The sequence below is a fragment of the Aedes aegypti genome, chromosome 1 (assembly GCF_002204515.2).
Source record: "Aedes aegypti strain LVP_AGWG chromosome 1, AaegL5.0 Primary Assembly, whole genome shotgun sequence".
Classification (NCBI taxonomy): Eukaryota; Metazoa; Arthropoda; class Insecta; order Diptera; family Culicidae; genus Aedes; species Aedes aegypti.
The window spans coordinates 29,294,809-29,317,968 of NC_035107.1; the positions used below are offsets into that span (position 1 = coordinate 29,294,809).

Here is a 23,160-nt window from a genome sequence, read left to right on the forward strand (position 1 = left end):
AGCACATATCTAGTGAACTAGGTGTTTGAACGTAAAGTGCTGCGAACAATACTCGGCGGTAAACTAGAAAACGGCATCTGGCGGCGTCGCATGAATCACGAGTTGTCTTCTTCTTTCTGGCGTTACGTCCCAACTGGGACAAAGCCTGCTTCTTAGATTAGTGTGCACTTCTACAGATATTAACTGAGAGCTTTCTTTGCCGATTGACCATTTTTGCATGTGTATCCAGCTTTTTGCGCTAGCTATAAAAGTGCGGGGGTGATCCGACTTTGACATTTCTTGCTCACCGATTTTATAGTTTAGTCTTAGTAGGCCATGCTCTACGGTTGTTGATTGGAATGTCAAAAATTTTCACAGGATTTGCTCTGCATCTAATGCATCCATCGTTATTTGTTGAAATACTCTGGCCAACACGATCAACCAACATTAGCAAATCCGGCTCGACCATTATATATTTGATAACCTTCCGTAAATTTTATGGAGAAAATAGGGGAAATTAAACATGCAAGTTTTCAAATTTCTACAAGTGGTGGTCTGAGATGTTGAATATTGACCCTAGGCACGTTTTATATCGTTCAAACATGCAGTTCTTTTCTTAAATATTAGCCGGGGAATGAGCTTGTTGAGTCATTTATTGGATCCGGAAAACATGACCCAAGGTGGAAGTGTGCTTACAGAGAATGGCAGAAAACTCGGAGCGGTGCAAAATTTGCATGTGCTGCACCCGACTTTTGCGTGCGTCTCCTGTTTTTGTTGAGTGACACAAAAGAAGGTGCGAGTATTGCCGCAACTGTGTGAGAGACAAAAGATAGCTCCAGCTCTACTCTTTAAAACGCATGGAGTAAAGCACGATGTGCTTCGTTTGGTGCTTTTCATTGAAAACATAATCGAGACTGACGGCGGTGTCGAATCATTTTTTGCTTGCCCAACATTTCAAAATCATTTTAGAGTTTATTCACAAATTCCATAACGCCGAAAATAGCCATTTCTTGACACCCACCCACCCCCCTTTAACGCATTTTGTATGAATATTTTTCGAATTGTGTATGAGCTATAACATCTTAAGGACACCCACCCCCTTCAGCGTTATGAAATTTGTAAATAAGCCCTTACGTAGAAAGCACGTGAATTCAAAACAAGGACGTAGGACATTTCCTACAATGTTCGGAAATTATTTTGTAATTAGAGGCCGTTCATTAACTACGTAAGGGATTATGTGTAGGGTGGAGGGGGGAGGAAGTTGTTTGTTACGTGCCAGACGAATTATTTTTAATTTCATACAACAAATCTTCCCTCGGGAGAGGAGGTGTCAAAAAACTGAGTTTTTGACACTTCCGTGGAAAAGCAGTTCACGTTTGGTCTTCCCGCATTTGATATTTGCGTTTCAAACGCACACAGCAATAATATATGTCGAATTCGGTTTTTGAACCTAGGTTGAAACTGGTGCAACCCGTTCTGAATCACAGTTTCAACCCCAACCCGATTCAGGTTCGACCGAACTACAATTTGCTTGAAGTTAGTTTGTTTGTATCAGCACATAACACATAACAACACCGACCAAGTTCCTAAAACACAAACCACAATAAACACAACACTGAGAACAGCGTTGCAGTTGAAAATACTATATTAGAAGGTTAAATTAAATACACAATGCCACTTGATTTGTGCAGACTAAAATTGCATTTATTTCAAATATTTTGTGCATTCAATTTTAACATGGTACTATTTTGACAGTAAAAATAAATATATCATGGTTAAAAACTGGCAACAATCCAGAATCGAACCAAGTATGTTGCGATTGTCAAGCGCGAACGCTTACCGCTCGGCTATCGATGCGGTTGGATTGAGAGGGACCGAAACGCAAATAAAAAGCGTTCTTGATAGCTCAATCGGGATTGGAATAGTAAATTTAAAATTTTGTTCATGGTTCTCATTACTTCAACGCTTGTTTCAGTGTGTTCGCGAAAGCTTTGCCAGATATATTGAATCTAATCAAAGCGATCGTTTGTTCAGAAAATTGTCAAAACTCCTGGTCAACATGAAAAGTATACCGAAGTCGTCGAAATCATCGAAGTATGTGTGAGGCGAAATCGTGTATGATTTATGAAGTAAAACGTTTGTGTGGTTCGTTCGAGAGTGGCGTCCATTCTTACTCCGTCATCAAAGTGATGTTCTTTGAGAGAGCCTCGCCTAATGCTCAGAGAGATTATCAGCAACGGCGCATGGGAGTTTTAGCACACAAAAAAGAATGGGTGCAACACAATTCATATTGCACAAGCACGTCTCTTTCAAATTGAACGTGCAGTCTCCCGGCAGCGCGTGCTGCACCGATAGAGTTTTGAGTCGCACCCAATCCCTGGCTTAAAATGTATCCAAATGTGCACCTTTAAATCCAAATGACCTAGATCCGTACTGGCCAAGATTCGAGCTATTCGTCAAGCGAGAATACCCCCTGAACACTAAAAATTCATTCAAGGGTCGTCCAGGCTCGGTCTTGCAGAAAAAACTTAAACAAAACCATAAGAATTCAATCTCTAAAGCTTGTTTGGCATCAAAATCTTCGTACAGTTCTCAACACTCGTTCACATAGTTCAGTTTGTTCGGACTTTAAGTGGGTAGAAAAACGTCTATCTCCTTGCGTTCGTTTTGTTAACAATCTGTCGGGGGATTCACCGCCGCACCGTTCATTCCCGTTTATCCGAACACAGTTATTATTGAGAATTAGCAGGAATCAGTCCATTTGGTAACTGCCTACTCGCTAAAATGGTAAAAACATGGAATCAGGAATCAACTAATCAGATTGTCGTTACCTGGGAGGGAGGCACCGATACTACACACGAAATTGGATACAATTGTTTTCCAAATTGCAAGATAACTCCAGTTTGCCAACGACAATCAAGGCAGGCTTAGTGAAAATCGCTAGTTTCCATTTGTTGTGTACCTTCGATCTTTCTGGACAAACATTGAAAAAGGGCCACAGTTTTCTATGCGTTTAATTTTCAGTTTTAATGAAAACAGTAAAAAGAGCCTCATTCCAATACATTACATTCAATTAAAATAAACGGTGCTCTCGAGACGTTACTTTTGAATGTGCATGAATTGATTCTAATTCGATTTTTGCTACTTTTGATGGAATGCAAAAATATGCTTAGGCTAATTACGCGCTTTTATCATGTTTGTCCATTTTTTAAGATCCGGGCTCACAGTGACAGTTCGTGACAGCAAAATCTCGGCTCACTGTGACGTAGAGAAATTTTGTATTGGTTTCTCCCTCCCAGGTCGTTACCTCAATCAAGGATCCATTTTTTGACATTATTTTGCACAAACATGACAATTTTTCAAAATCGCAACGTTTGCTTCGATTCAACCATAAAAATTTTGGGCAGGATTCGTCAAAAAGGGATGATTCAATAGGTCGTATGAATAAAACCGAGTACTTGCTCATACTCAACCCGACTTGAGAAAAGTAAAGTCTCTGAGCATTTACTCAAAACCGTATGAATAAAACGGTACTTTGCTCAGAGTAAGTTCGAATTTCGAACTTAGCTTTTACTCTGTCAAAATTTTTGTTTTTGTTTTGACTATCCGATTTTTTGCGCAGCAGCCAACAGTTCCTTTGAAGATCTCAAGCATAAATTTTGCTTGAGAAAGAAATCAACCACCTGTGCCGGCTTCTGATGAACTCACACATCCCGGCGAAGCTATTCAATCACGTCTGCCGGGAATAAGTCAGTGAGCGCAAGAAACTGCAACCATCGTGTGCCGCCTGCAAAGACTGCAATTGATACATGAAGGATGTTGCTGCAGTTTTTCTCATGTGACGGCTGCCGGTCCTTCCGCATAGGTAAGTGATTTGCACTTTTGTTATTCTGCAAATAATTTATTCGTATCCCTCGCAAACAGATCTTACCGGTGGGTAGTAGTCAACAATCAAACGGTGACCGTACCCTCCCAGAACAAGCCAAATTTCACTGAACGATAACGTCGAGCTTAGTTATTGTAGGATCGATATGTAACAGCACCAGGATTATCGTAAGAATGAAGTTAAACCGGCAGCATCTTCATTAACAACCAACCAGCATTATCCACCACGTCTGTGTGTTATATGTTAATTCAAGATGCCACAGGTGACCGGATTGGCACTAGTGAATGAGAAGCTATAGGACTAGGGAAGTGCATCGTAGTTAACGCAGGCATTGGAAACAAGATTGAAATTTAAAGAAATAAACGTCGTTACGAAACTTAACCGAATGTTCGTCAACATTTTCACCAGCTGATATCTATTGGTTTTGCCCAAAACCCACCACAGATTTTGTAAGAATCTGCCAAAATCTGCTTCTTCTTTCGTAACACGTAACTACATCCTACCAGTAAGGATGAGTAAGAGCCTACTTTTGGTGAGGACTTTCTTTACCAACTGACCAATTTATCATGTGTATATCGTGTGGCTGGTACGAAGATACTCTATGCCCTGGAAAGTAAAGAAAAATGCCAACCCGGTAGGATTTGAAACCACGACCCTCATCATGAAGTTGCTGAATAGCTGCGAATTTAATGCTACGACTATCTGGCCCCTATCCACCAAAATCCGTATGGGATATCCTCAAAAGACCTGATCAGATAAACTGCTAGTTATCTCAAAATAATCTAATTCATAATATTTTGAAGAATTCGTCTTAAAACAGAAAGATCTTCATAAAAAATCCAAGAGTAAGTATTCTGCACAAATTTCTTCCGATATTCATCAAATGATTCTTCAAATAATTCAACAATATTTTTTTAGAAGGCCTTCCTTAGAATCCGAACCGCCAGCAGTAGAGTGATGCAAATTTTGAAATGTTTGCTCCCCCATGCTTAAACGATTTGAATTATAGTAAATAGCATCCTCCCAAAGTTTGAGGTGATTCGGAAGCAATTTGGCTGTGCACACGCCATTTGAAGTTTCCATAGATTATTATGACGAGCAGTTAGAGGACTGAACACAAAAGGTTTGCCTTTCCCATAGTAATTTCCATATAAACTTTAAATAGCGTGTGCACAACCAAATTTCTTCTGAATCACTTCAAATTTAGGGAGGATCATTTTTACCATAATTAACATCGTTTAAGCATAGGGGAGCAAAAACTTCAACATTTGCATCAGTCTAGCCAGCAGCTTCTAACCTAAGTTGTCTTTCAACAGTTAAACAATTTAATTCGTTCGCTCACAATTCAACTTATCATTTTGAATTACTTGAAAAAATATGATGTTTATTTTACATCAACGCTGCAGCAGATGTTGATAAATAAATGTAAAATTCGCCAAGTTGAAGTTTCGAAGTTTGTTCAATAAATTTCATCACAAAAGCTTCGGCTTATTCTTTTAGAATATTTTCGCTGAAGTTTCAGGTTTGTAATATTTTACAATGTATTCCTTAAATCTAACAAAATTATTTTAGCACGTCATTTTTACGAGAGTTGTGAAGAGAAATGGTAATTATTAAATAATAAAAAAAAACGCAAAATATGTATATTCATTATTATTTTACATTTTTATACTCAAATCTATCGATTTTTTAGTTGTATATCAATCACTAGCATCTGTAATATAAAATCCGTCTCTGACAAAGTAAGGGATCATTAACAAATTGGCTAATTTACTAAAGATGTTAATACATAATGAAGGAATTCTTTGCGGATTGCTAATTTGAGCTTGGATGAAAAACCAAATGAAAACTTTGGATTTATTCCCTAAAAATTTTCTGAAGGTAAACCCTAAACCATTTGAAAAACCAAGATTTTGTTGAACATCTAGAGAAATACTTGGAAGAATCTCTGAAGGATTTTTTGTGTTATTTGTGGTCAGTGTTGTCTCAGCTTCGATTCCAAACCTTGCGTCAATTTTATATGCCGAGTTTATCGAAATCCAAATTGGTATTTCAAGACATATATCATCAGGTTCCCGAATTTTCTATCGAGTTCGTTCGTACACCGGCTTGCAGAATTTGAAAATTATTTACCACAATTCAAATTGGGAGAAAGCTTGTACTTCGCCAATCATGACTATTTAAGTTCCTAAAGTGCAGTCCATTAAACACGTAAGGGTTGGTTTTATGAGAGGAGGGGGGTTTGGGAGTTATTACGCGTCATACAAATTGTTTTTAACTTTCATACAAATATATTACGATGGGGAGAGAACCCTCCAAAATTGTCTTACGTAGTGAATATTGGTCAACAGCCAAAATGGAATTTTGATCTTAAGCTCAAGGAAAGTAAAAATTTCTGCGAAATAAATAGTCGGTGTTCAGACAGACTGGACCAAGTTTTTTTTTTTAATGATTTCAGGAAAACTTCTCCCAAGTATACGAAATATCACACTAGCCTAGAAAAAAACAAGAATTGAAGGAGCCCTTAACGTATCTTTAGAGCACCAAAATATCATCTAGTCTGGTCTGTCTGAACACCGACCAAATGGTCAAGAAGTTTTCTACAGTGAGCTCCATTTGAATTGACATTTCTTTTCAAATGCGTACTGCGATCAAAGAAAAATGCTTCTCTTGACCAATTTCTTGCAAGAAATTCCCCACGCATTGAGATAGCCATTTACTTTTCTGATGAAGTGCATACCTACAGTATTGGACAAAACATTTTCAACTTTTTCGATTTTCCACACAAACTGGTCAGCTTTGGTAGGCTAGATCTCAGTTGTTCATAGACCGATTTGAATGATTAAAGTGATTTTTTTGACATGGTATCTCCAGCAAAGTTGATTATTTAGATAATATGAACAAGTTTTCCGAAGATAGTTTTTGTGTGGGGCTTTCCTATTTTCAGATAAATTGATTATAATTTTTCGTAAAAAAAATCACTTCAGTCAAACCGTTATTGCTTATGAACTCGTGATTGGAAAATCGCTCGAAAATATATGTTAAAATTCAAGTTATATCTAACGTGCTGTTGAAATTGCATTCAAATCGGTCTATAAACAACTGAGATCTAGCCTACCAAAGTTGACCATTTTGTATGTAAAACCGAAAAAGTTGCAAATGTTTTGTCCAATACTGTACTTCCCACTAGAGTCTCAAGTTCGTATAGGAATGTCTGAAAAAATAACACGGAAAAATACGCAAAATCCTGGAGAATATTTGATGAATTTCTTGACCGAATTCTACCGAACTCGTTACCTAATCGATAAATTGAAATAATTCTCTTATTAATGTATTCGAATCCTCTGAGCAGAATCTCAATAGAGAAACTTTTAAAGTAGATGGAGTACCTTGTACCTTTTAATTCCGCCCCTAAATGCTTATCTTTGAGAGATGCGCGTATTTCGACTACCACTTGCAGTGTTCTTCAGTGTCAGTTCCCGACCAACCAGTTTTCCGATTTCTTTATAGATCTTTGTCCAACGATGGCGATCGCCAACGATTCAAAACGAATCGGTATCGATCGCTATCGAAAATCACTGACTGGTTGACCGGGTTACTGGTATTCACTCCAGTGGACACGAGTAACTGACACTGAAGAAGTCTGCAAGTGGTAGTCGAAATACACGTATCTGTTAAAGATAAGCATTTAGGGGCGGAATTAAAAGGTACAAGGTACTCCATCTGAATTAAATCGCAAATGAGTATATTTATGAGGAGGGTTTACTCCTTCATGACGTTACGTTTCCCGCAAAAAAAAATCTATGGAAAACTAAGCAAAAAGTTCGAAAACTGTGATGTTATGGTAAATTGATAACTAATTCCTTCCCATGATGGCTACGCCCTGGGAGAGAGAAACCAATACAAAATTTATGTACGTCATAGTGAGCCGGAATTCCGCTGTCACGAACTGTCACTGTGAGCCCAGATCTCAAACATTGGGCTAACATGGAAAACGTGCGTAACTGATTAAAACACATTTTCGCATTTCATCAAAAGTGACACCTATCGAATGAAAATCAATTCACGCACACAATGCAAGTAATGTCACGTGAGCACCTTTCAATCTGATTGAATATATTGCAATAGGCCTTTTCATGTGACAGATCCGTCTATGCATTTGTTTACATCGGTGGAGGACCGGTGCTAACACGGGCCTGTCATTTTCATAGAAGAACTGTCAAAGTGCTTCCCGATCAGCTGATTTGAGACGTCATGTAAATAGGCCTATAAGCCATTTTACGAGACGTTTCGGAACAGCTGATCGCCGAAACGGCGTCAATTGACAGGAGACCTGGGATTAAATCCAGCGTGATTTTTAACAACGCCTCATCTTACCAAATGGGGGACATGGAGAAAATGACAAAAAAGAGATCCAAAAATGTTCGTTACTGCAACATTACACCTAGTTGTTGTATCAGCTACCTCTTTGTTACCCAAATTGCACATAAAAAGGCACTTTTGTGATTAGAAATACTTTAATAATTTTTCTCCATTTAAGTTTTCGCCTGTATGAAAAGCTACGCTAGAAATGCGCACAGTCATCAACCATCATCGTCGCGAAAACTGACGACGATGATTGAATTCTCCCAGGTCTCCTGTCATTTGACCAGCTTCGTAAAATGGCTCATTTCAGAGAAAAATTTCCGTTTTACGGTTCAACGGAAAGCTACCGCAGCTGTCACATCACTGATTTGCATTTGGAAATCATCAGTAGGCTTCAATGATACCTTGGATACCGTCTTGATGATTGTTGTTTGTTGGTGTTTTTCATAGCGCTTACTCTTTCAAGCATACTATGATTGAATTGTTTGCTTCAATGATAGAATGATTTCGAAGCCTGCGATAGAACTTTGATAGCTGCGGTAGAACTCGGCGGCTACCGCAAAACGGAAAATTTTCTTAACACCGTAATAAAGCATTGAAAAACGCATCGTTTTACTTTTTCCAATGAAAATGAATATTTATTGCATAGAAAACTGTAGCCCTTTTTCCATGTTTGTCAGGAAAGATCGAAAGTACACAACAAAAGAAAACTAGCGTTTTTCCCCAAGCTTGCCTTGATTGTTGTTGGCAAGCTGGAGTTATCTTGCAGTTCAAACAAACGTTGTTCTACACTCAGGCAAATAAATTAACGAATTTCATAAATTTTCCCTTATGAAGCGTTGAAAAATCTATAAAAACCTATTTCAGAAGGCTAATATGGATTTCATACCGTTGAAATGATAGTCATAATTGATAAAATAGTTAATTATAATGAACGTTCTCAAATTTCATTGCACGCCTTATGATTTCCATTGCTGTCATTAGTCATTTCCTTAATGATACCATCTTTCATAAGGCTATTATGGATTTCATATTAGTTAAATGAAAACCATAATTGCGAAGCATGTTATACCTTATTAACGTTTATCAAATTCATTGGGCCACCTTATGAAGCACATAGCTGTAACTAGTGTGAAAAACTCATAAGGTTGTTGTTATGAAAATTTTCAAATGGAAGCTTAACTGGACGCTGATTGCGGATTCATTTACGGAAGCACCAATCATTAAAACTAATCAACAAATGATTGAATATTTTCAAAGGTAATAAGTTGGTAAGTTTTCAGATAATTTGAAATTAATACGGAATTGAATTTTCAGATAGAATTTCATAGACAGAACCATCATTCGACTGGAGAGCAGCATGAAATCACCGCCATCGTTGACTTCCCACATACTGCAGTCAACTTTTTTGTAAGTCTAGTTATGGGTAAGGAAGTACGGCAATGGAAGATTGTAAAAAAAAACAAAAGAACAGATTAATAAAAAATAGAGCAATGGTTCAATTCGATTAATGTCTATTTTGCATCAGAAAAATGGCTTAACCAACGTTTAAAATCGAATTTTTATTCTTCTCCGCGTCACAGCTCGATATGCAATAGTAATTTGCTGCATAATATGCATATTATTATTGTAAGCTGCTCGACAAAGTAGGTTCAAATTCGATTTCTAAACGTTAGGTAATCAATTACCTAATACTAAGAAAATGAAAGCATTGAAAGTTCTGTAAATATTCAGAATAAAATGTATTGTCCACGAGGTATAAAAAGCGAATAAAGAAACAATAATTAGTGTTATAAAAAGTAATGTAGTTTATACGACTGAAAGAAGAAATTCTTAAATTATCACATCAATGTTCATAAGGCTGTTTTATGAAATAAGCAAGACACCACATTGGCATGGTTCAGATAAATTCATAAGGTGAATCAATGAAATACTTACCGATTTCTTGTGGCAAAAAAACATAAGGGAAAACAATGGATATTCATAGTAGTTTTGCCTGAGTGTATATTTCGTGTTTACTATCTGTGCCTCCCTCCCAGGCTACGCCCATGCCTAGACCTGCTCCCGTTTTTGTAATACACAAAACATCGACAAACAACTCATGTGCATCGTCATCGTAGTAAGCCAAAGTTCAAAGCAATTTCATTCAGGTGCCCCGTCGCCTCGCAACCAAAGTCACCTCCACCCGAGCTGGGGGTTTCTGGAATCATGGCTCCTACGAAATCCACGCCAAACATGCAACTAGGAGACAACAACTACCTACCAACAGGAATGGGCACACAGCGCGGCACCGGGAAGCAATAAAACAATCAAAATGTCATTGTCAACTAATCAAATCGTTCACGGGTAGTGGAGCACACGATCGTTTTTCCTCCCAGCCAGCGCGCGTTGCACCGTGAGGTGGATCCTCCGATCTGTTTGATGGGTGGTTCTGTGTGTGATCGTGTAGGTACGTTTGCTGTGCAACGCAGTCAGTGACGTGTACAATACGAAATGCATTTTGTTTGTTAGATATAGATATGTAGATGCACACGACTCCAATTCAGACGACTGTTACGAAGCTTCAATACATAGTCTGTCAAACGCGTTTTAATATTGTAATGGCTGTATTGCACGCGTCGTAAATTTATGAAATTATCATGTGGAAACGTGCAACGCCTACTAAGACCCATTCGCAGATCATTTTGAAAAAAACATAGATTTGAACATTTTGAAATACCAAGTGTAAATAGTGTACCGTAATTCGGGGTGTAGTTGATCAGTGGGGAGAAGTTGATCATTCACGTACCCACATGTATAAACTGTCAAGAGAGCTATGATTCGATTTCAATTAGCACAATTTCTGTGACGTCGTTTACCTGATGATTGCTCTTGATGTTTCTAAGGTCGGTTTGACATTGAAGATAATTATACCAGGGAAAAACAGATTTTTTATGAAATATTTTATGAACTGTTGAAGGGTTCTTCTCCAAACAATCGACTATTGACAAGGCTATATAAAAACACCATTTAAATAAACTGTTTCATACATTCCAGATATGTTCTGTCAACCCAGATTTGAGTTTGCACTGTGGATAAACAATGATTTTCTGAGTAAAAAATGCATATTTTTGTGCGCGAGTTGCTAATTTCATAGAAAATTGCATACCTTTAGGCGTTTAATGTAATGTGTTCTGTAATTTACAACATTCAAATTTAAAATTGACCGATATATCATTATGTTGTAAGATTTCTGAGAATTGATCCAGATTCAGTGACCTCAAATTTGGTGAATAGAATATCTCTTTATTTTAGGAAACTTATCGCAATAATTGATCAACTTCACCCCGGAATTTAAAACTCCACTTTTTGATTTTTAAAATATATTTTTGTAGTTAAATAAACATTTCGTCGAAATTTTGTTTATATAATTCGATAGATATCCATCCAATACATGTTTTAAAAATATATGGATAATAATACATGCATTCTACTAGGAGTTACAGAACAGAATCGCTCGAAAGTGATCAACTTCACAACATTTTACGGTACCGATCTTAGCTTTCTTGCTTAGTTACTCTTATGTAGTTTCAGCATTCGTCCAAATGTCCTTAAATTTTGAGAGAACTCAGAATCTAACCAAAACTTAATGTACTGTACAACAAAAACAAGTTTTGCCATCGCCCTACTAGTTGCATGATTTCAAACAAAGGCCAAACTATCTCCTTATCGCTCATATGACACGACCTTTTTAATGATTAATTTCATATCGAAAGTTAATTATTAAAAAGCTAGTATTTTCTAGACCTCTCAACACAAGCTAATCAATTTCCTTTCAGTTGATTGTTCATTTCGTCCACCTGTCTGTTTAATGACCTTTATTAACTCCCAACCTTCTTCTATCTCTATCCATTCCCATATAGGTAACAAGTAGGCAACGCCCTACAAGGACGAGCAACAATCCTTGCATCATCATCATAGTAGCCCTCGCCAATCCGCACTGACCTACTTTGTTGGTCGACCAGAGAGCAGAAAAAGCGGCGCTTCCCCAACACACACCAACCCCGGTCAATAATGCTGACGGGCAACAATGGCAGCCATTGCGCCCAGTATCTACGCTGCCATCGTGACCTGTCTGGGGTTTGCGTGCTTCGCGCTGAGTGCCACCGCCGTCGGACTTCCCGCGTGGGGCCGCTTCCGAAACACCGACGGTTACGAGGACCAGGGCTACTTCGGGCCGTGGCGACTCTGCCGGCAGCTTTCCTATAGGTACCGGGAGAAGTGCGGACCCGAGGTGTCCTACTTTCGACCTTCAGGTGAGAATTCGGCGCGGGAACGGTGAGGACTGTACTCGTGGAACAAATGCAACATTTACCTTTGAGTATGATTTTTTTATAGTGTGTGTAAAATTGATGAAATTTTGGGTAAAACTAGTTTAGAGTGTAATGTTACACAATCTGTCAAGTGGTTATCGAGATGGCTTCCAGGGCTTCCAAGCCAGAAGAGGAAGCAGCTGCGAAACGACATGCCTTCAAGGTAAGGAAGGTGCCTAAACGATCCGATAAACAGAATATGGTGGCCAAATTCCGCGCTTGGATGCTCTACCGTAAGCGGTTAGTGCAGCCAAAATGCATCGTAATGGACGACGAGACGTACATCAATGTAACAAACAGATACCCGGCTAGAAATTTTTCATTGGCAAATCCCTCCTGAATGTTCTGCAGAAGTTCGGGAAGAAGAAGGTCGACAAATCTACTAAGAAGTACTTGTAAAGCTCTTACTACCATGGGATGTCTTTATAATTGACAAGGATTTGAAGAAAGAGTGGATAAAAGTGTGTAAAAGATGCTCAATGTGCGAGAATTTAACCTAGCATTTTTGTCTGTTGCATTTGTTTCGAGTACATTCCTTTCAGAAGGTTTGAGAACTAACTCACCATTTCTCGACACAGATGCCATCTTCGTGTCCGGTCTGCTGGCGACGTTCGGCTGCATTGCATTCGGGTTCTACTGCATCCTGTGCATACTGCAGATCGCGATGATTTCGTCCCGGGAGAAGGTCGTCCTGCGGTACACTACTCTAGTCGTTCTGAAGTTGCTGCTGGCGGTGGTCGGAGCGGTCCTGGCCCTGATTGCCATTATCGTCTTCGGTGTGTCGTCCGACAACAGCCGGGGTCAGTTCAGGGTGACCCGCGAAGCACCGTTCTACATCCAGCTGACGGTGGTGGTGCTTGCCATTTGTCTTGCCATGTTGGCCGTTTACGATCTGATTCTGGCTCGTAAGCCCAGCGGCGATCCAACGATGCTGCCGACTGGATCCGGCCACAGTGGACGGTCCACTCCGACGACCGTCATCAATCCGGGCTACCGAGATACGCCTCGGGGGAGAGGCAGTCGAGTTGGTGAGTTTCAGAAATCGGATATCACCAATCAGAAATGAGAAATCAGGACTCAGAGATCAGAAATTAGGAATCAGAAATCAGAAATCAAAAATTAGAAATCAGAAATGAGAAATCAGGTCTAAGAAATCAGAAATCCAGACTCAGAGGTCAGAAATCAGAAATTAGAAATAGGAAATCAGAAATCTGATATCAGGAATCAGAAATTAGAAATAAGAAATCAGGACTCAGGGATCAGATAAAAGAATTCAGAAATCAGGACTCAGTGGTCAGAAATCAGAAATGAGAGATCAGGACTCGGAGATCGGAAATTGATAATCAGAAATTAGAAATCAGAAAAGAGAAATCACGACTTAGAGATCAGAAATTAGGAATCAGAAATGAGAAATCAGGACTCAAAGATCAGAAATAAAAAATAGAAATAGGAAATTTGAAATCAGGAATCAGAAATTGGAAATGAGAAATCAGGACTCAGGAATCAGATAATAGAATTCAGAAATCAGGACTCAGAGGTCAGAAATCAGAAATGAGAGATCAGAAATTAGAAATGAGAAATCAGGACTCAGAGATCAAATATTAGAAATCGGAAATCAGGACTCAGAGGTCTGAAATTAATAATCAGAAATGAGAAATCAGGACTCAGAGATCATAAATTAGAAATCAGAAATGAGAAATCAGGACTCAGGGATCAGATAATAGAATTCAGAAATCAGGACTCAGAGGTCAGAAATCAGAAATGAGAGATCAGGACTCAGATCAGATATTAGAAATCAGAAATCAGAAATTAGGAATCAGAAATGAGAAATCAGGATTCAGAAATCAGATATTAGGAATCAGAAATGAGAAATCAGGACTCAGAGATCAGAAATTAGAAATCAGAAATGAGAAATCAGACTCAGAGATAGGAATTTAGAAATCAGAAATCAGGACTCAGAGATCAGAAATTAGAAATCAGAAATTAGAAATGAGAAATGAGAAATCACGACTCAGATCAGAAATAAGAAATCAGAAATCAGGAATCAGAAATGAGAAATCAGGACTCAGAGATCAGAAATTAGAAATCAGAAATTATAAATGAGAAATCAGGACTCACGGATCAGATAATAGAATTCAGAAATCAGAAGTCAGGACTCAGAGGTCAGAAATCAGAAATGAGAGATCAGGACTCAGATCAGATATTAGAAATCAGAAATCAGAAATTAGAAATCAGAAATGAGAAATCAGGATTCAGAAATCAGAAATGAGAAATCAGGACTCAGAGATCAGAAATTAGAAATCAGAAATGAGAAATCAGACTCAGAGATAGGAATTTAGAAATCAGAAATCAGGACTCAGAGATCAGAAATTAGAAATCAGAAATTAGAAATGAGAAATGAGAAATCACGACTCAGATCAGAAATAAGAAATCAGAAATCAGGAATCAGAAATGAGAAATCAGGACTCAGAGATCAGAAATTAGAAATCAGAAATTATAAATGAGAAATCAGGTCTCACGGATCAGATAATAGAATTCAGAAATCAGAAGTCAGGACTCAGAGGTCAGAAATCAGAAATGAGAGATCAGGACTCAGATCAGATATTAGAAATCAGAAATCAGAAATTAGAAATCAGAAATGAGAAATCAGGACTCAGAGATCAGAAATTAGGAATCAGGACTCAGAGATCAGAAATTAGAAATCAGAAATGAGAAATCAGACTCAGAGATAAGAATTTAGAAATCAGAAATCAGGACTCAGAGATCAGAAATTAGAAATGAGAAATCAGGACTCAGAGATCAAATATTAGAAATCAGAAATCAGGACTCAGAGGTCTGAAATTAATAATCAGAAATGAGAAATCAGGACTCAGAGATCAGAAATTAGAAATCAGAAATGAGAAATCACGACTCAGATCAGAAATTAGAAATCAGAAATGAGAAATCAGGACTCAGAGATCAGAAATTAGAAATCAGAAATTATAAATGAGAAATCAGGACTCACGGATCAGATAATAGAATTCAGAAATCAGAAGTCAGGACTCAGAGGTCAGAAATCAGAAATGAGAGATCAGGACTCAGATCAGATATTAGAAATCAGAAATCAGAAATTAGAAATCAGAAATGAGAAATCAGACTCAGAGATAAGAATTTAGAAATCAGAAATCAGGACTCAGAGATCAGAAATTAGAAATCAGAAATTAGAAATCAGAAATGAGAAATCAGACTCAGAGATAAGAATTTAGAAATCAGAAATCAGGACTCAGAGATCAGAAATTAGGAATCAGGACTCAGAGATCAGAAATTGGAAATCAGAAATGAGAAATCAGACTCAGAGATAAGAATTTAGAAATCAGAAATCAGGACTCAGAGATCAGAAATTAGAAATCAGAAATTATAAATGAGAAATCAGGACTCACGGATCAGATAATAGAATTCAGAAATCAGAAGTCAGGACTCAGAGGTCAGAAATCAGAAATGAGAGATCAGGACTCAGATCAGATATTAGAAATCAGAAATCAGAAATTAGAAATCAGAAATGAGAAATCAGACTCAGAGATAAGAATTTAGAAATCAGAAATCAGGACTCAGAGATCAGAAATTAGAAATCAGAAATTAGAAATCAGAAATGAGAAATCAGACTCAGAGATAAGAATTTAGAAATCAGAAATCAGGACTCAGAGATCAGAAATTAGGAATCAGGACTCAGAGATCAGAAATTAGAAATCAGAAATGAGAAATCAGACTCAGAGATAAGAATTTAGAAATCAGAAATCAGGACTCAGAGATCAGAAATTAGAAATCAGAAATTATAAATGAGAAATCAGGACTCACGGATCAGATAATAGAATTCAGAAATCAGAAGTCAGGACTCAGAGGTCAGAAATCAGAAATGAGAGATCAGGACTCAGATCAGATATTAGAAATCAGAAATCAGAAATTAGAAATCAGAAATGAGAAATCAGACTCAGAGATAAGAATTTAGAAATCAGAAATCAGGACTCAGAGATCAGAAATTAGAAATCAGAAATTAGAAATCAGAAATGAGAAATCAGACTCAGAGATAAGAATTTAGAAATCAGAAATCAGGACTCAGAGATCAGAAATTAGGAATCAGGACTCAGAGATCAGAAATTAGAAATCAGAAATGAGAAATCAGACTCAGAGATAAGAATTTAGAAATCAGAAATCAGGACTCAGAGATCAGAAATTAGAAATCAGAAATTAGAAATGAGAAATCAGGACTCAGAGATCAAATATTAGAAATCAGAAATCAGGACTCAGAGGTCTGAAATTAATAATCAGAAATGAGAAATCAGGACTCAGAGATCAGAAATTAGAAATCAGAAATGAGAAATCACGACTCAGATCAGAAATTAGAAATCAGAAATGAGAAATCAGGACTCAGAGATCAGAAATTAGAAATCAGAAATTATAAATGAGAAATCAGGACTCACGGATCAGATAATAGAATTCAGAAATCAGAAGTCAGGACTCAGAGGTCAGAAATCAGAAATGAGAGATCAGGACTGAGATCAGATATTAAAAATCAGAAATTAGAAATCAGAAATGAGAAATCAGGACTCAGAGATCAGAAATTAGAAATCAGAAATCAGAAATGAGAAATCAGACTCAGAGATAAGAATTTAGAAATCAGAAATCAGGACTCAGAGATCAGAAATTAGAAATCAGAAATTATAAATGAGACATCAGGACTCACGGATCAGATAATAGAATTCAGAAATCAGAAGTCAGGACTCAGAGGTAGAAATCAGAAATAAAAGATCAGGACTCAGAGTTCGGAAATTGGAAATCAGAAATTAGGAATCAGAAATGAGAAATCACGACTCAGATCAGAAATTAGGAATCAGAAATGAGAAATCAAGACTCAGAGATCAAATATTAGAAATCAGGACTCAGAGGTCTGAAATTAATAATCAGAAATGAGAAATCAGGACTAAGAGATCAGAAATTATAAATCTGAAATCAGAAATCAGACATGAGAAATCGGGACTCAGAAATTAGATATCAGAAATCAGAAATCTGAAAGCAGAAATCTGAAACCTGAAACCTGAAATCTTAAATCTGAAATCTGAAATTAGAAATCAGAAAACAGAAATCAGATATCTGAAATCAGAAATAAAAAATCACAAATCGAATCGAAATCGAATCGAAATCGAATCGAAATCGAATCGAAATCGAATCGAAATCGAATCGAAATCGAATCGAAATCGAATCGAAATCGAATCGAAATCGAATCGAAATCGAATCGAAATCGAATCGAAATCGAATCGAAATCGAATCGAAATCGAATCGAAATCGAATCGAAATCGAATCGAAATCGAATCGAAATCGAATCGAAATCGAATCGAAATCGAATCGAATCGAATCGAATCGAAATCGAATCGAAATCGAATCGAAATCGAAATCGAATCGAAATCGAATCGAAATCGAATCGAAATCGAATCGAAATCGAATCGAAATCGAATCGAAATCGAATCGAAATCGAATCGAAATCGAATCGAAATCGAATCGAAATCGAATCGAAATCGAATCGAAATCGAATCGAAATCGAATCGAAATCGAATCGAAATCGAATCGAAATCGAATCGAAATCGAATCGAAATCGAATCGAAATCGAATCGAAATCGAATCGAAATCGAATCGAAATCGAATCGAAATCGAATCGAAATCGAATCGAAATCGAATCGAAATCGAATCGAAATCGAATCGAAATCGAATCGAAATCGAATCGAAATCGAATCGAAATCGAATCGAAATCGAATCGAAATCGAATCGAAATCGAATCGAAATCGAATCGAAATCGAATCGAAATCGAATCGAAATCGAATCGAAATCGAATCGAAATCGAATCGAAATCGAATCGAAATCGAATCGAAATCGAATCGAAATCGAATTGAAATCGAATCGAAATCGAATCGAAATCGAATCGAAATCGAATCGATATCGAATCGATATCGAATCGATATCGAATCATAATCGAATCATAATCGAATCGGAATCGAATCGAAATCGAATCGAAATCGAATCGAAATCGAATCGAAATCGAGATCGAATTAAAATCGTATGACTATGTATACTGATTCCCTATTTTCATTCCCAGGAATCTCCGTGACGGATTCATCCGGACGGCCGTACACCGGAAGCAGCGCCACCGTCAGCGGAAGTGTCCAATCGATGAACACCACCGTAACGTCGGTCTCCGCCTCAACGGTCAGCACCACGCGGACCCCACTGAGGTCCAGCCTGAAGAAGCCACGACCCCCGGGAAGTGCCGATGCGCTCGGCATCCAAAATCCGGGCTTTTCCGGTTCCAGCCAGTCTCCGCGACTTTCGCGCAACGGAAGCGTCAAGAAGGTTCGCATACAAACCCACGATACCGAAGTGTAGCACATAAGTAGGCGAGGCGCGTCTCCGTAGTAACGCGTAGGTAGTTGCATTTGCATTCGATCTAGATCTAGGCTAATCTCGGGTAAAATGATCCAGATGTAAGATAGAAAACGGTTTCATTCTAGCTAGAATAGAATAGATTTCATTGATGAGGAAGATGTCACTGGAATTGCCAGTTCATCAATAGCGGAAACTTCAAGGTCAGTCCGTCCCGTGTGTATTGCGGACATGATTGTATAGCTTTTGATATATTTATATTCATATACAAACACATCACGAACATAAATCAAAACTCGTCTAGAGTGCAACTTTGTCGTCGAAGCTTACAAATTTAGCAGTTAACTTGCCTAGAGAGCACCGATTCACTAGCTCGTAACAGAACCGCACTTCATCCAGAAGCTAGTTTAACGAGACAAACTGTCGTCCGCCTGTGGAGGACAAGTTGTCTTACAATATTTAAATAGCATGTAAGCAACATTGAAATCGAAATGTACAAAACACACCCATCTCAGCTAAGCCTATAGAAAATAACGAGAAGCGTCCCTTTGTCGGGTGGCAAAGACTACGTACGAGCTTCAAATCGATTCAACGTTACAAAATTTAACGATTCGCCTCGTAAGATGTGAAGCGCGCGAAAATATGCAGCAATGTGACCGAGTAGGCGGCGCCTGCCAGACGGTGGCGTCATCTGTTTGCAATACATTTTAGTCTGTAAAATTCTCTTCAATAGATGTCATGCCGTCCAGAGACATACATACACAAACGCAATCGAAACGGTTCCAAAGGAACAGACTTTGTTTAGCGATATGCAACGTTGTATTTTCGTTAGTTGTTAGCAGTGTTTTTTTACGTTTTGTTTTATTTTGTCCAGTAAAATATATTTAAGTTGACTTTTTTTACATAATGTTAAGACATTCAAATCATACTAAATCAGCAAAGAGTATAATCATCTCTACGGGAAGACAGTGCATACAAACTTTGTAGATTAATCCGTCCGAAGATCTAGTGCACCAAAAGGAATCATAGTTTTACTTCAATAATTATTTTAACAGAACAAGAATCATATTGAGCAGAGCATGTATTTATCGCATAACTAGTAAAATTTTAACATTAATCATAATGATTTTTATCTACTTGAAAGCAGATAACTTTTCCGTCCAAAAATCTAATCTCACTAAGCATAACACAATCGGAAGTAACTGACACATGGTTTGTTTTAGCTGTAAACTGTGATTAAATCGCTAAGAAATAAATCGGCATTCGAACTAAAGGTCCAGTGTGAGAGATTATAACCAGTCTAAAATTTTCCGGAATTCCATCCATTCCATCCATATCTTGCCTGTTTGTCTAGCAGCAATGTTGCCGTTCTGTCGAGGAGGGAATGAGAATCTCGATCAGTCCCGGAAAGCTCAAAGGGGTGGCATGCCAAACAAACTAAACTCCAACACAAATCTGAATAAAGTGTACATATTTTATTCAAAGGACATTTTCTTATCTCCTTCTAAGCCTCATCCTACTCTAGCTTGCCTGCCTTCCTTTTCTCTTTTGAATTTCTACTTATGTGCTAATTTTCCATCTTGTACTCACTATTGGGGCGCCCCTAACGTAATCGCTGTTCTGGCCGCCGCCATCATCATGGATGTCACCCTTCCGCACATGATTCCACACTACCCTGCAGTGCAGCCGTGGCTCGCTCGCTGGTGTACTATGCCTTCACGACGTCTGACCAAGACTTGCGGTTGCAACTCAGTGTCGTATACTGCGGCTGTCGAAGGCGTCTTTCGGTGGACCAGTGGTTCGGCCCTCTCCGGGCTTGACTCAACTCCCGACCGATAGTTCGCAGCCACCTCGCGGTCGCACCTGGTTCGAACAAGTCCGATGCCACTATCCGTGTGTGGATTAGCTGTAAATAGAGAAACAAAGCCCTAAGGCACCGAAGCCATCAGCCTCTGTGGTGTTGACATTTGCGACGAAGCACTTACTTCCGAGGGAAGGCTTTGTTTTTGAACCGAAGGATGGACGTGGAGGTTCTCTGCGAAGTGATCGACTTCTAGGCTGGCTGAATCAAACGACTGTGGAGCAGATGATTTACGTTTAGGGATTGTGCCGAGGACAACTTAATTTTGTCTTACCCGTCGTTCGTTTCGCTCTAGCGACGTGTATGCTTTCCGCGAGTGGCCTGAACTTTGGCGAGGGAAATCCGGTAGTGGTTGCTGTGAAATACCAGGTAGTTTCTTCAGCGTGAGTACTTATCGTGATCAATGGTTTTCTTACCGGTCCCTGCCTGGGTTGCATCCGATGGATTCGTCCTGGACGTCGTAACTGCTTTTAAGAGGTCTTGTTACGGGATGGAATGGAATTTACTCATCGATTCCGTCCGCGTGGAAGGTTGTTCGTCCGATCTTCAAAGATGGCGGATGGATAGCGTCACCACCGCACTCTATTCGCCTTTTATCACTAATGGTTCTTGATCCAATATGGTTGCCTTTTTGAGCGCGGCTAATTTTCACACTCCTAGCTTAACAGCACTTTATAGTTACGGATCACACGCCCCGGCAAAATCCTTGGGCGACGTGCGGGTTGAAAGTTTTACTTTTTGCCACACATCCACTGCGCACTTTCACTAGGCTTGTCGGAACTAATTTGTTCTTTCTTCGATGCAGATTTTCCGTGCGACGTGGACTGCTCACTGTACTACGGTACTCTGATTTTCATCATCGACTGTACTCGTCCACATACCCATCATTTTGCTGCTTGCGATGGTGTTGGTGAAGAAGAGAAAGGAGAGAAAGAGTAGCGTCGGTTTTCTATTCTCGTTTGCCTTGCCACATACCGATGGAGATGTGCGTGCGTCGCGCTGAGATTTTTCTCTGCACGGAGAAATATTTTTACCTAATTTTTGAGTTTACTTTACCCAAAATTAAGTATATCGATTATAGTTTCAACCCAAAATCTCTCGGTTTTCTCTTTCTCCCACACGAATGTTGTCAAAAATAGAGAGAGCTGCATCTACCCAATGGGGGTACTTTGGCCCAATAAGCCAAATTTGGGTAAATGCAACTTTTCTTATGTTTGGGTCGAAAGAACTCAATTTTGCGTTAAATCAACCCAAAATTGAGTATATTTTTCTAATGGAATTAAAGCCAAACTACCTAGCGAGGACCTTGGAAATTTAGCCAAAATTGAGTTATTGGGCTCAACTACGGAATTGCGTTGAAACAACCCAAAATTGAGTTGAATTCCGTCTCCGTGTGATCTTTGCCCTTTGCTCTCGCGGCGGCTTTCTGCTACCAGCGTCACCGTCATTGACACTATGGTATTTTGCTGATGCTCTTGATTGCTTCCGTATCTCCCGGTGTGAGTTTATTTCGTGCAATACCAGCAAAGTAGTCGAGAATGCGTGTTACTGATTGCAGCTAACAGTGTTGGCTGATGATCTCTGTCAGGGCGGTCGGCTTTTCTGATTAAACAACTTTTGCAGGGGTTTTCAAGATGTGGCGTGCGGAGCGATACTTTTCTTCCATTGGCATGGTTACAATAATTGGCTTAATGCTAATTTTGTTTCAAATGTACACTAAATCAACCAAACATATTTCAAACGTAACACAACTCTACCGTAGCGAAAGAATTTTTCATAAATCGATGATCAAGCGATTTATGAAAAATTCACAAAATCATCAATCATCCTCCTAGGATGATGGTCAGAGACAAGTCGGTCAACTAAACTCTTGAGCAGACCTCAAGCTACTTCTGGTGCTCCCTCCTTATACCGCATGACTAAACTCTTATACGCAAGCCTTGATTGCTTGCCAAATCTGATTTCTACTATCGCCTGAACCACATAATCTTAATCTTAGAATCCATATCGCGCCAGCTGCGCCTGGCAGAATCTATGACCTCTCAAATCGTCTCTGACCAAAGTCCTTGTCCAGCTTCCACCAATCCGAGCAAACTACGGCAAAACATTCAAATCGGATTCTAGCCTATTATATTGACTAAAATAGGCTTAATCGCACACTAAACATAGAAGCTATATTTCCAGACTTTTTACAAGGACTAAGTTGGTTTGTATTGGTTTGTGCATAAAAACTGAGAAAAGAAGCATTTCCGCGACTAAATCGTCATGAGCCCGAGAATGGGGTTTTACCGCGCCCCTGGTCGCGTTAC

General features: G+C 38.7%; 2 protein-coding genes across 7 annotated transcripts in view; one reads left to right on the forward strand and one right to left on the reverse strand.

Moving 5' to 3' along the window:
• LOC5564571 overlaps window positions 1-19,963 on the forward strand; it is a 61,599-nt gene extending 41,636 nt beyond the window's left edge. For all 6 annotated transcript variants that reach the window (XM_021839271.1, XM_021839272.1, XM_021839273.1 and 3 more), the window contains 3 exons: window positions 12,133-12,525; window positions 13,161-13,610; window positions 18,707-19,963. In XM_021839271.1, coding sequence (XP_021694963.1) covers window positions 12,300-12,525; window positions 13,161-13,610; window positions 18,707-18,993 — 963 coding nt within the window. In that variant the 5' untranslated portion in view covers window positions 12,133-12,299 and the 3' untranslated portion in view covers window positions 18,994-19,963. The remainder of the gene's footprint in view (window positions 1-12,132; window positions 12,526-13,160; window positions 13,611-18,706) is intronic.
• LOC110674824 lies at window positions 19,898-21,884 on the reverse strand. Its single transcript, XM_021839277.1, has 4 exons — window positions 21,268-21,884; window positions 21,126-21,206; window positions 20,976-21,065; window positions 19,898-20,918 (listed from the first exon to the last, which is right to left on the reverse strand). Exons 1-4 carry the CDS (start codon window positions 21,286-21,288, stop codon window positions 20,661-20,663), a joined length of 450 nt encoding a protein of 149 aa, XP_021694969.1. The 5' UTR covers window positions 21,289-21,884; the 3' UTR covers window positions 19,898-20,660.
• Window positions 21,885-23,160: the final 1,276 nt, after the last annotated feature.

What these genes read in the sequence shown, in the direction of transcription:
- LOC110674824 (XM_021839277.1), bottom strand. Translation starts at nt 21,288, where the DNA reads ATGCAACCCAGGCAGGGACCG. An exon ending in TAGAGCGAAACGAACGACGG is followed by an intron (nt 21,066 to 21,125) that starts GTAAGACAAAAT and finishes TCTGCTCCACAG; the next exon opens with TCGTTTGATTCAGCCAGCCT. An exon ending in AACAAAGCCTTCCCTCGGAA is followed by an intron (nt 20,919 to 20,975) that starts GTAAGTGCTTCG and finishes TCGGTGCCTTAG; the next exon opens with GGCTTTGTTTCTCTATTTAC.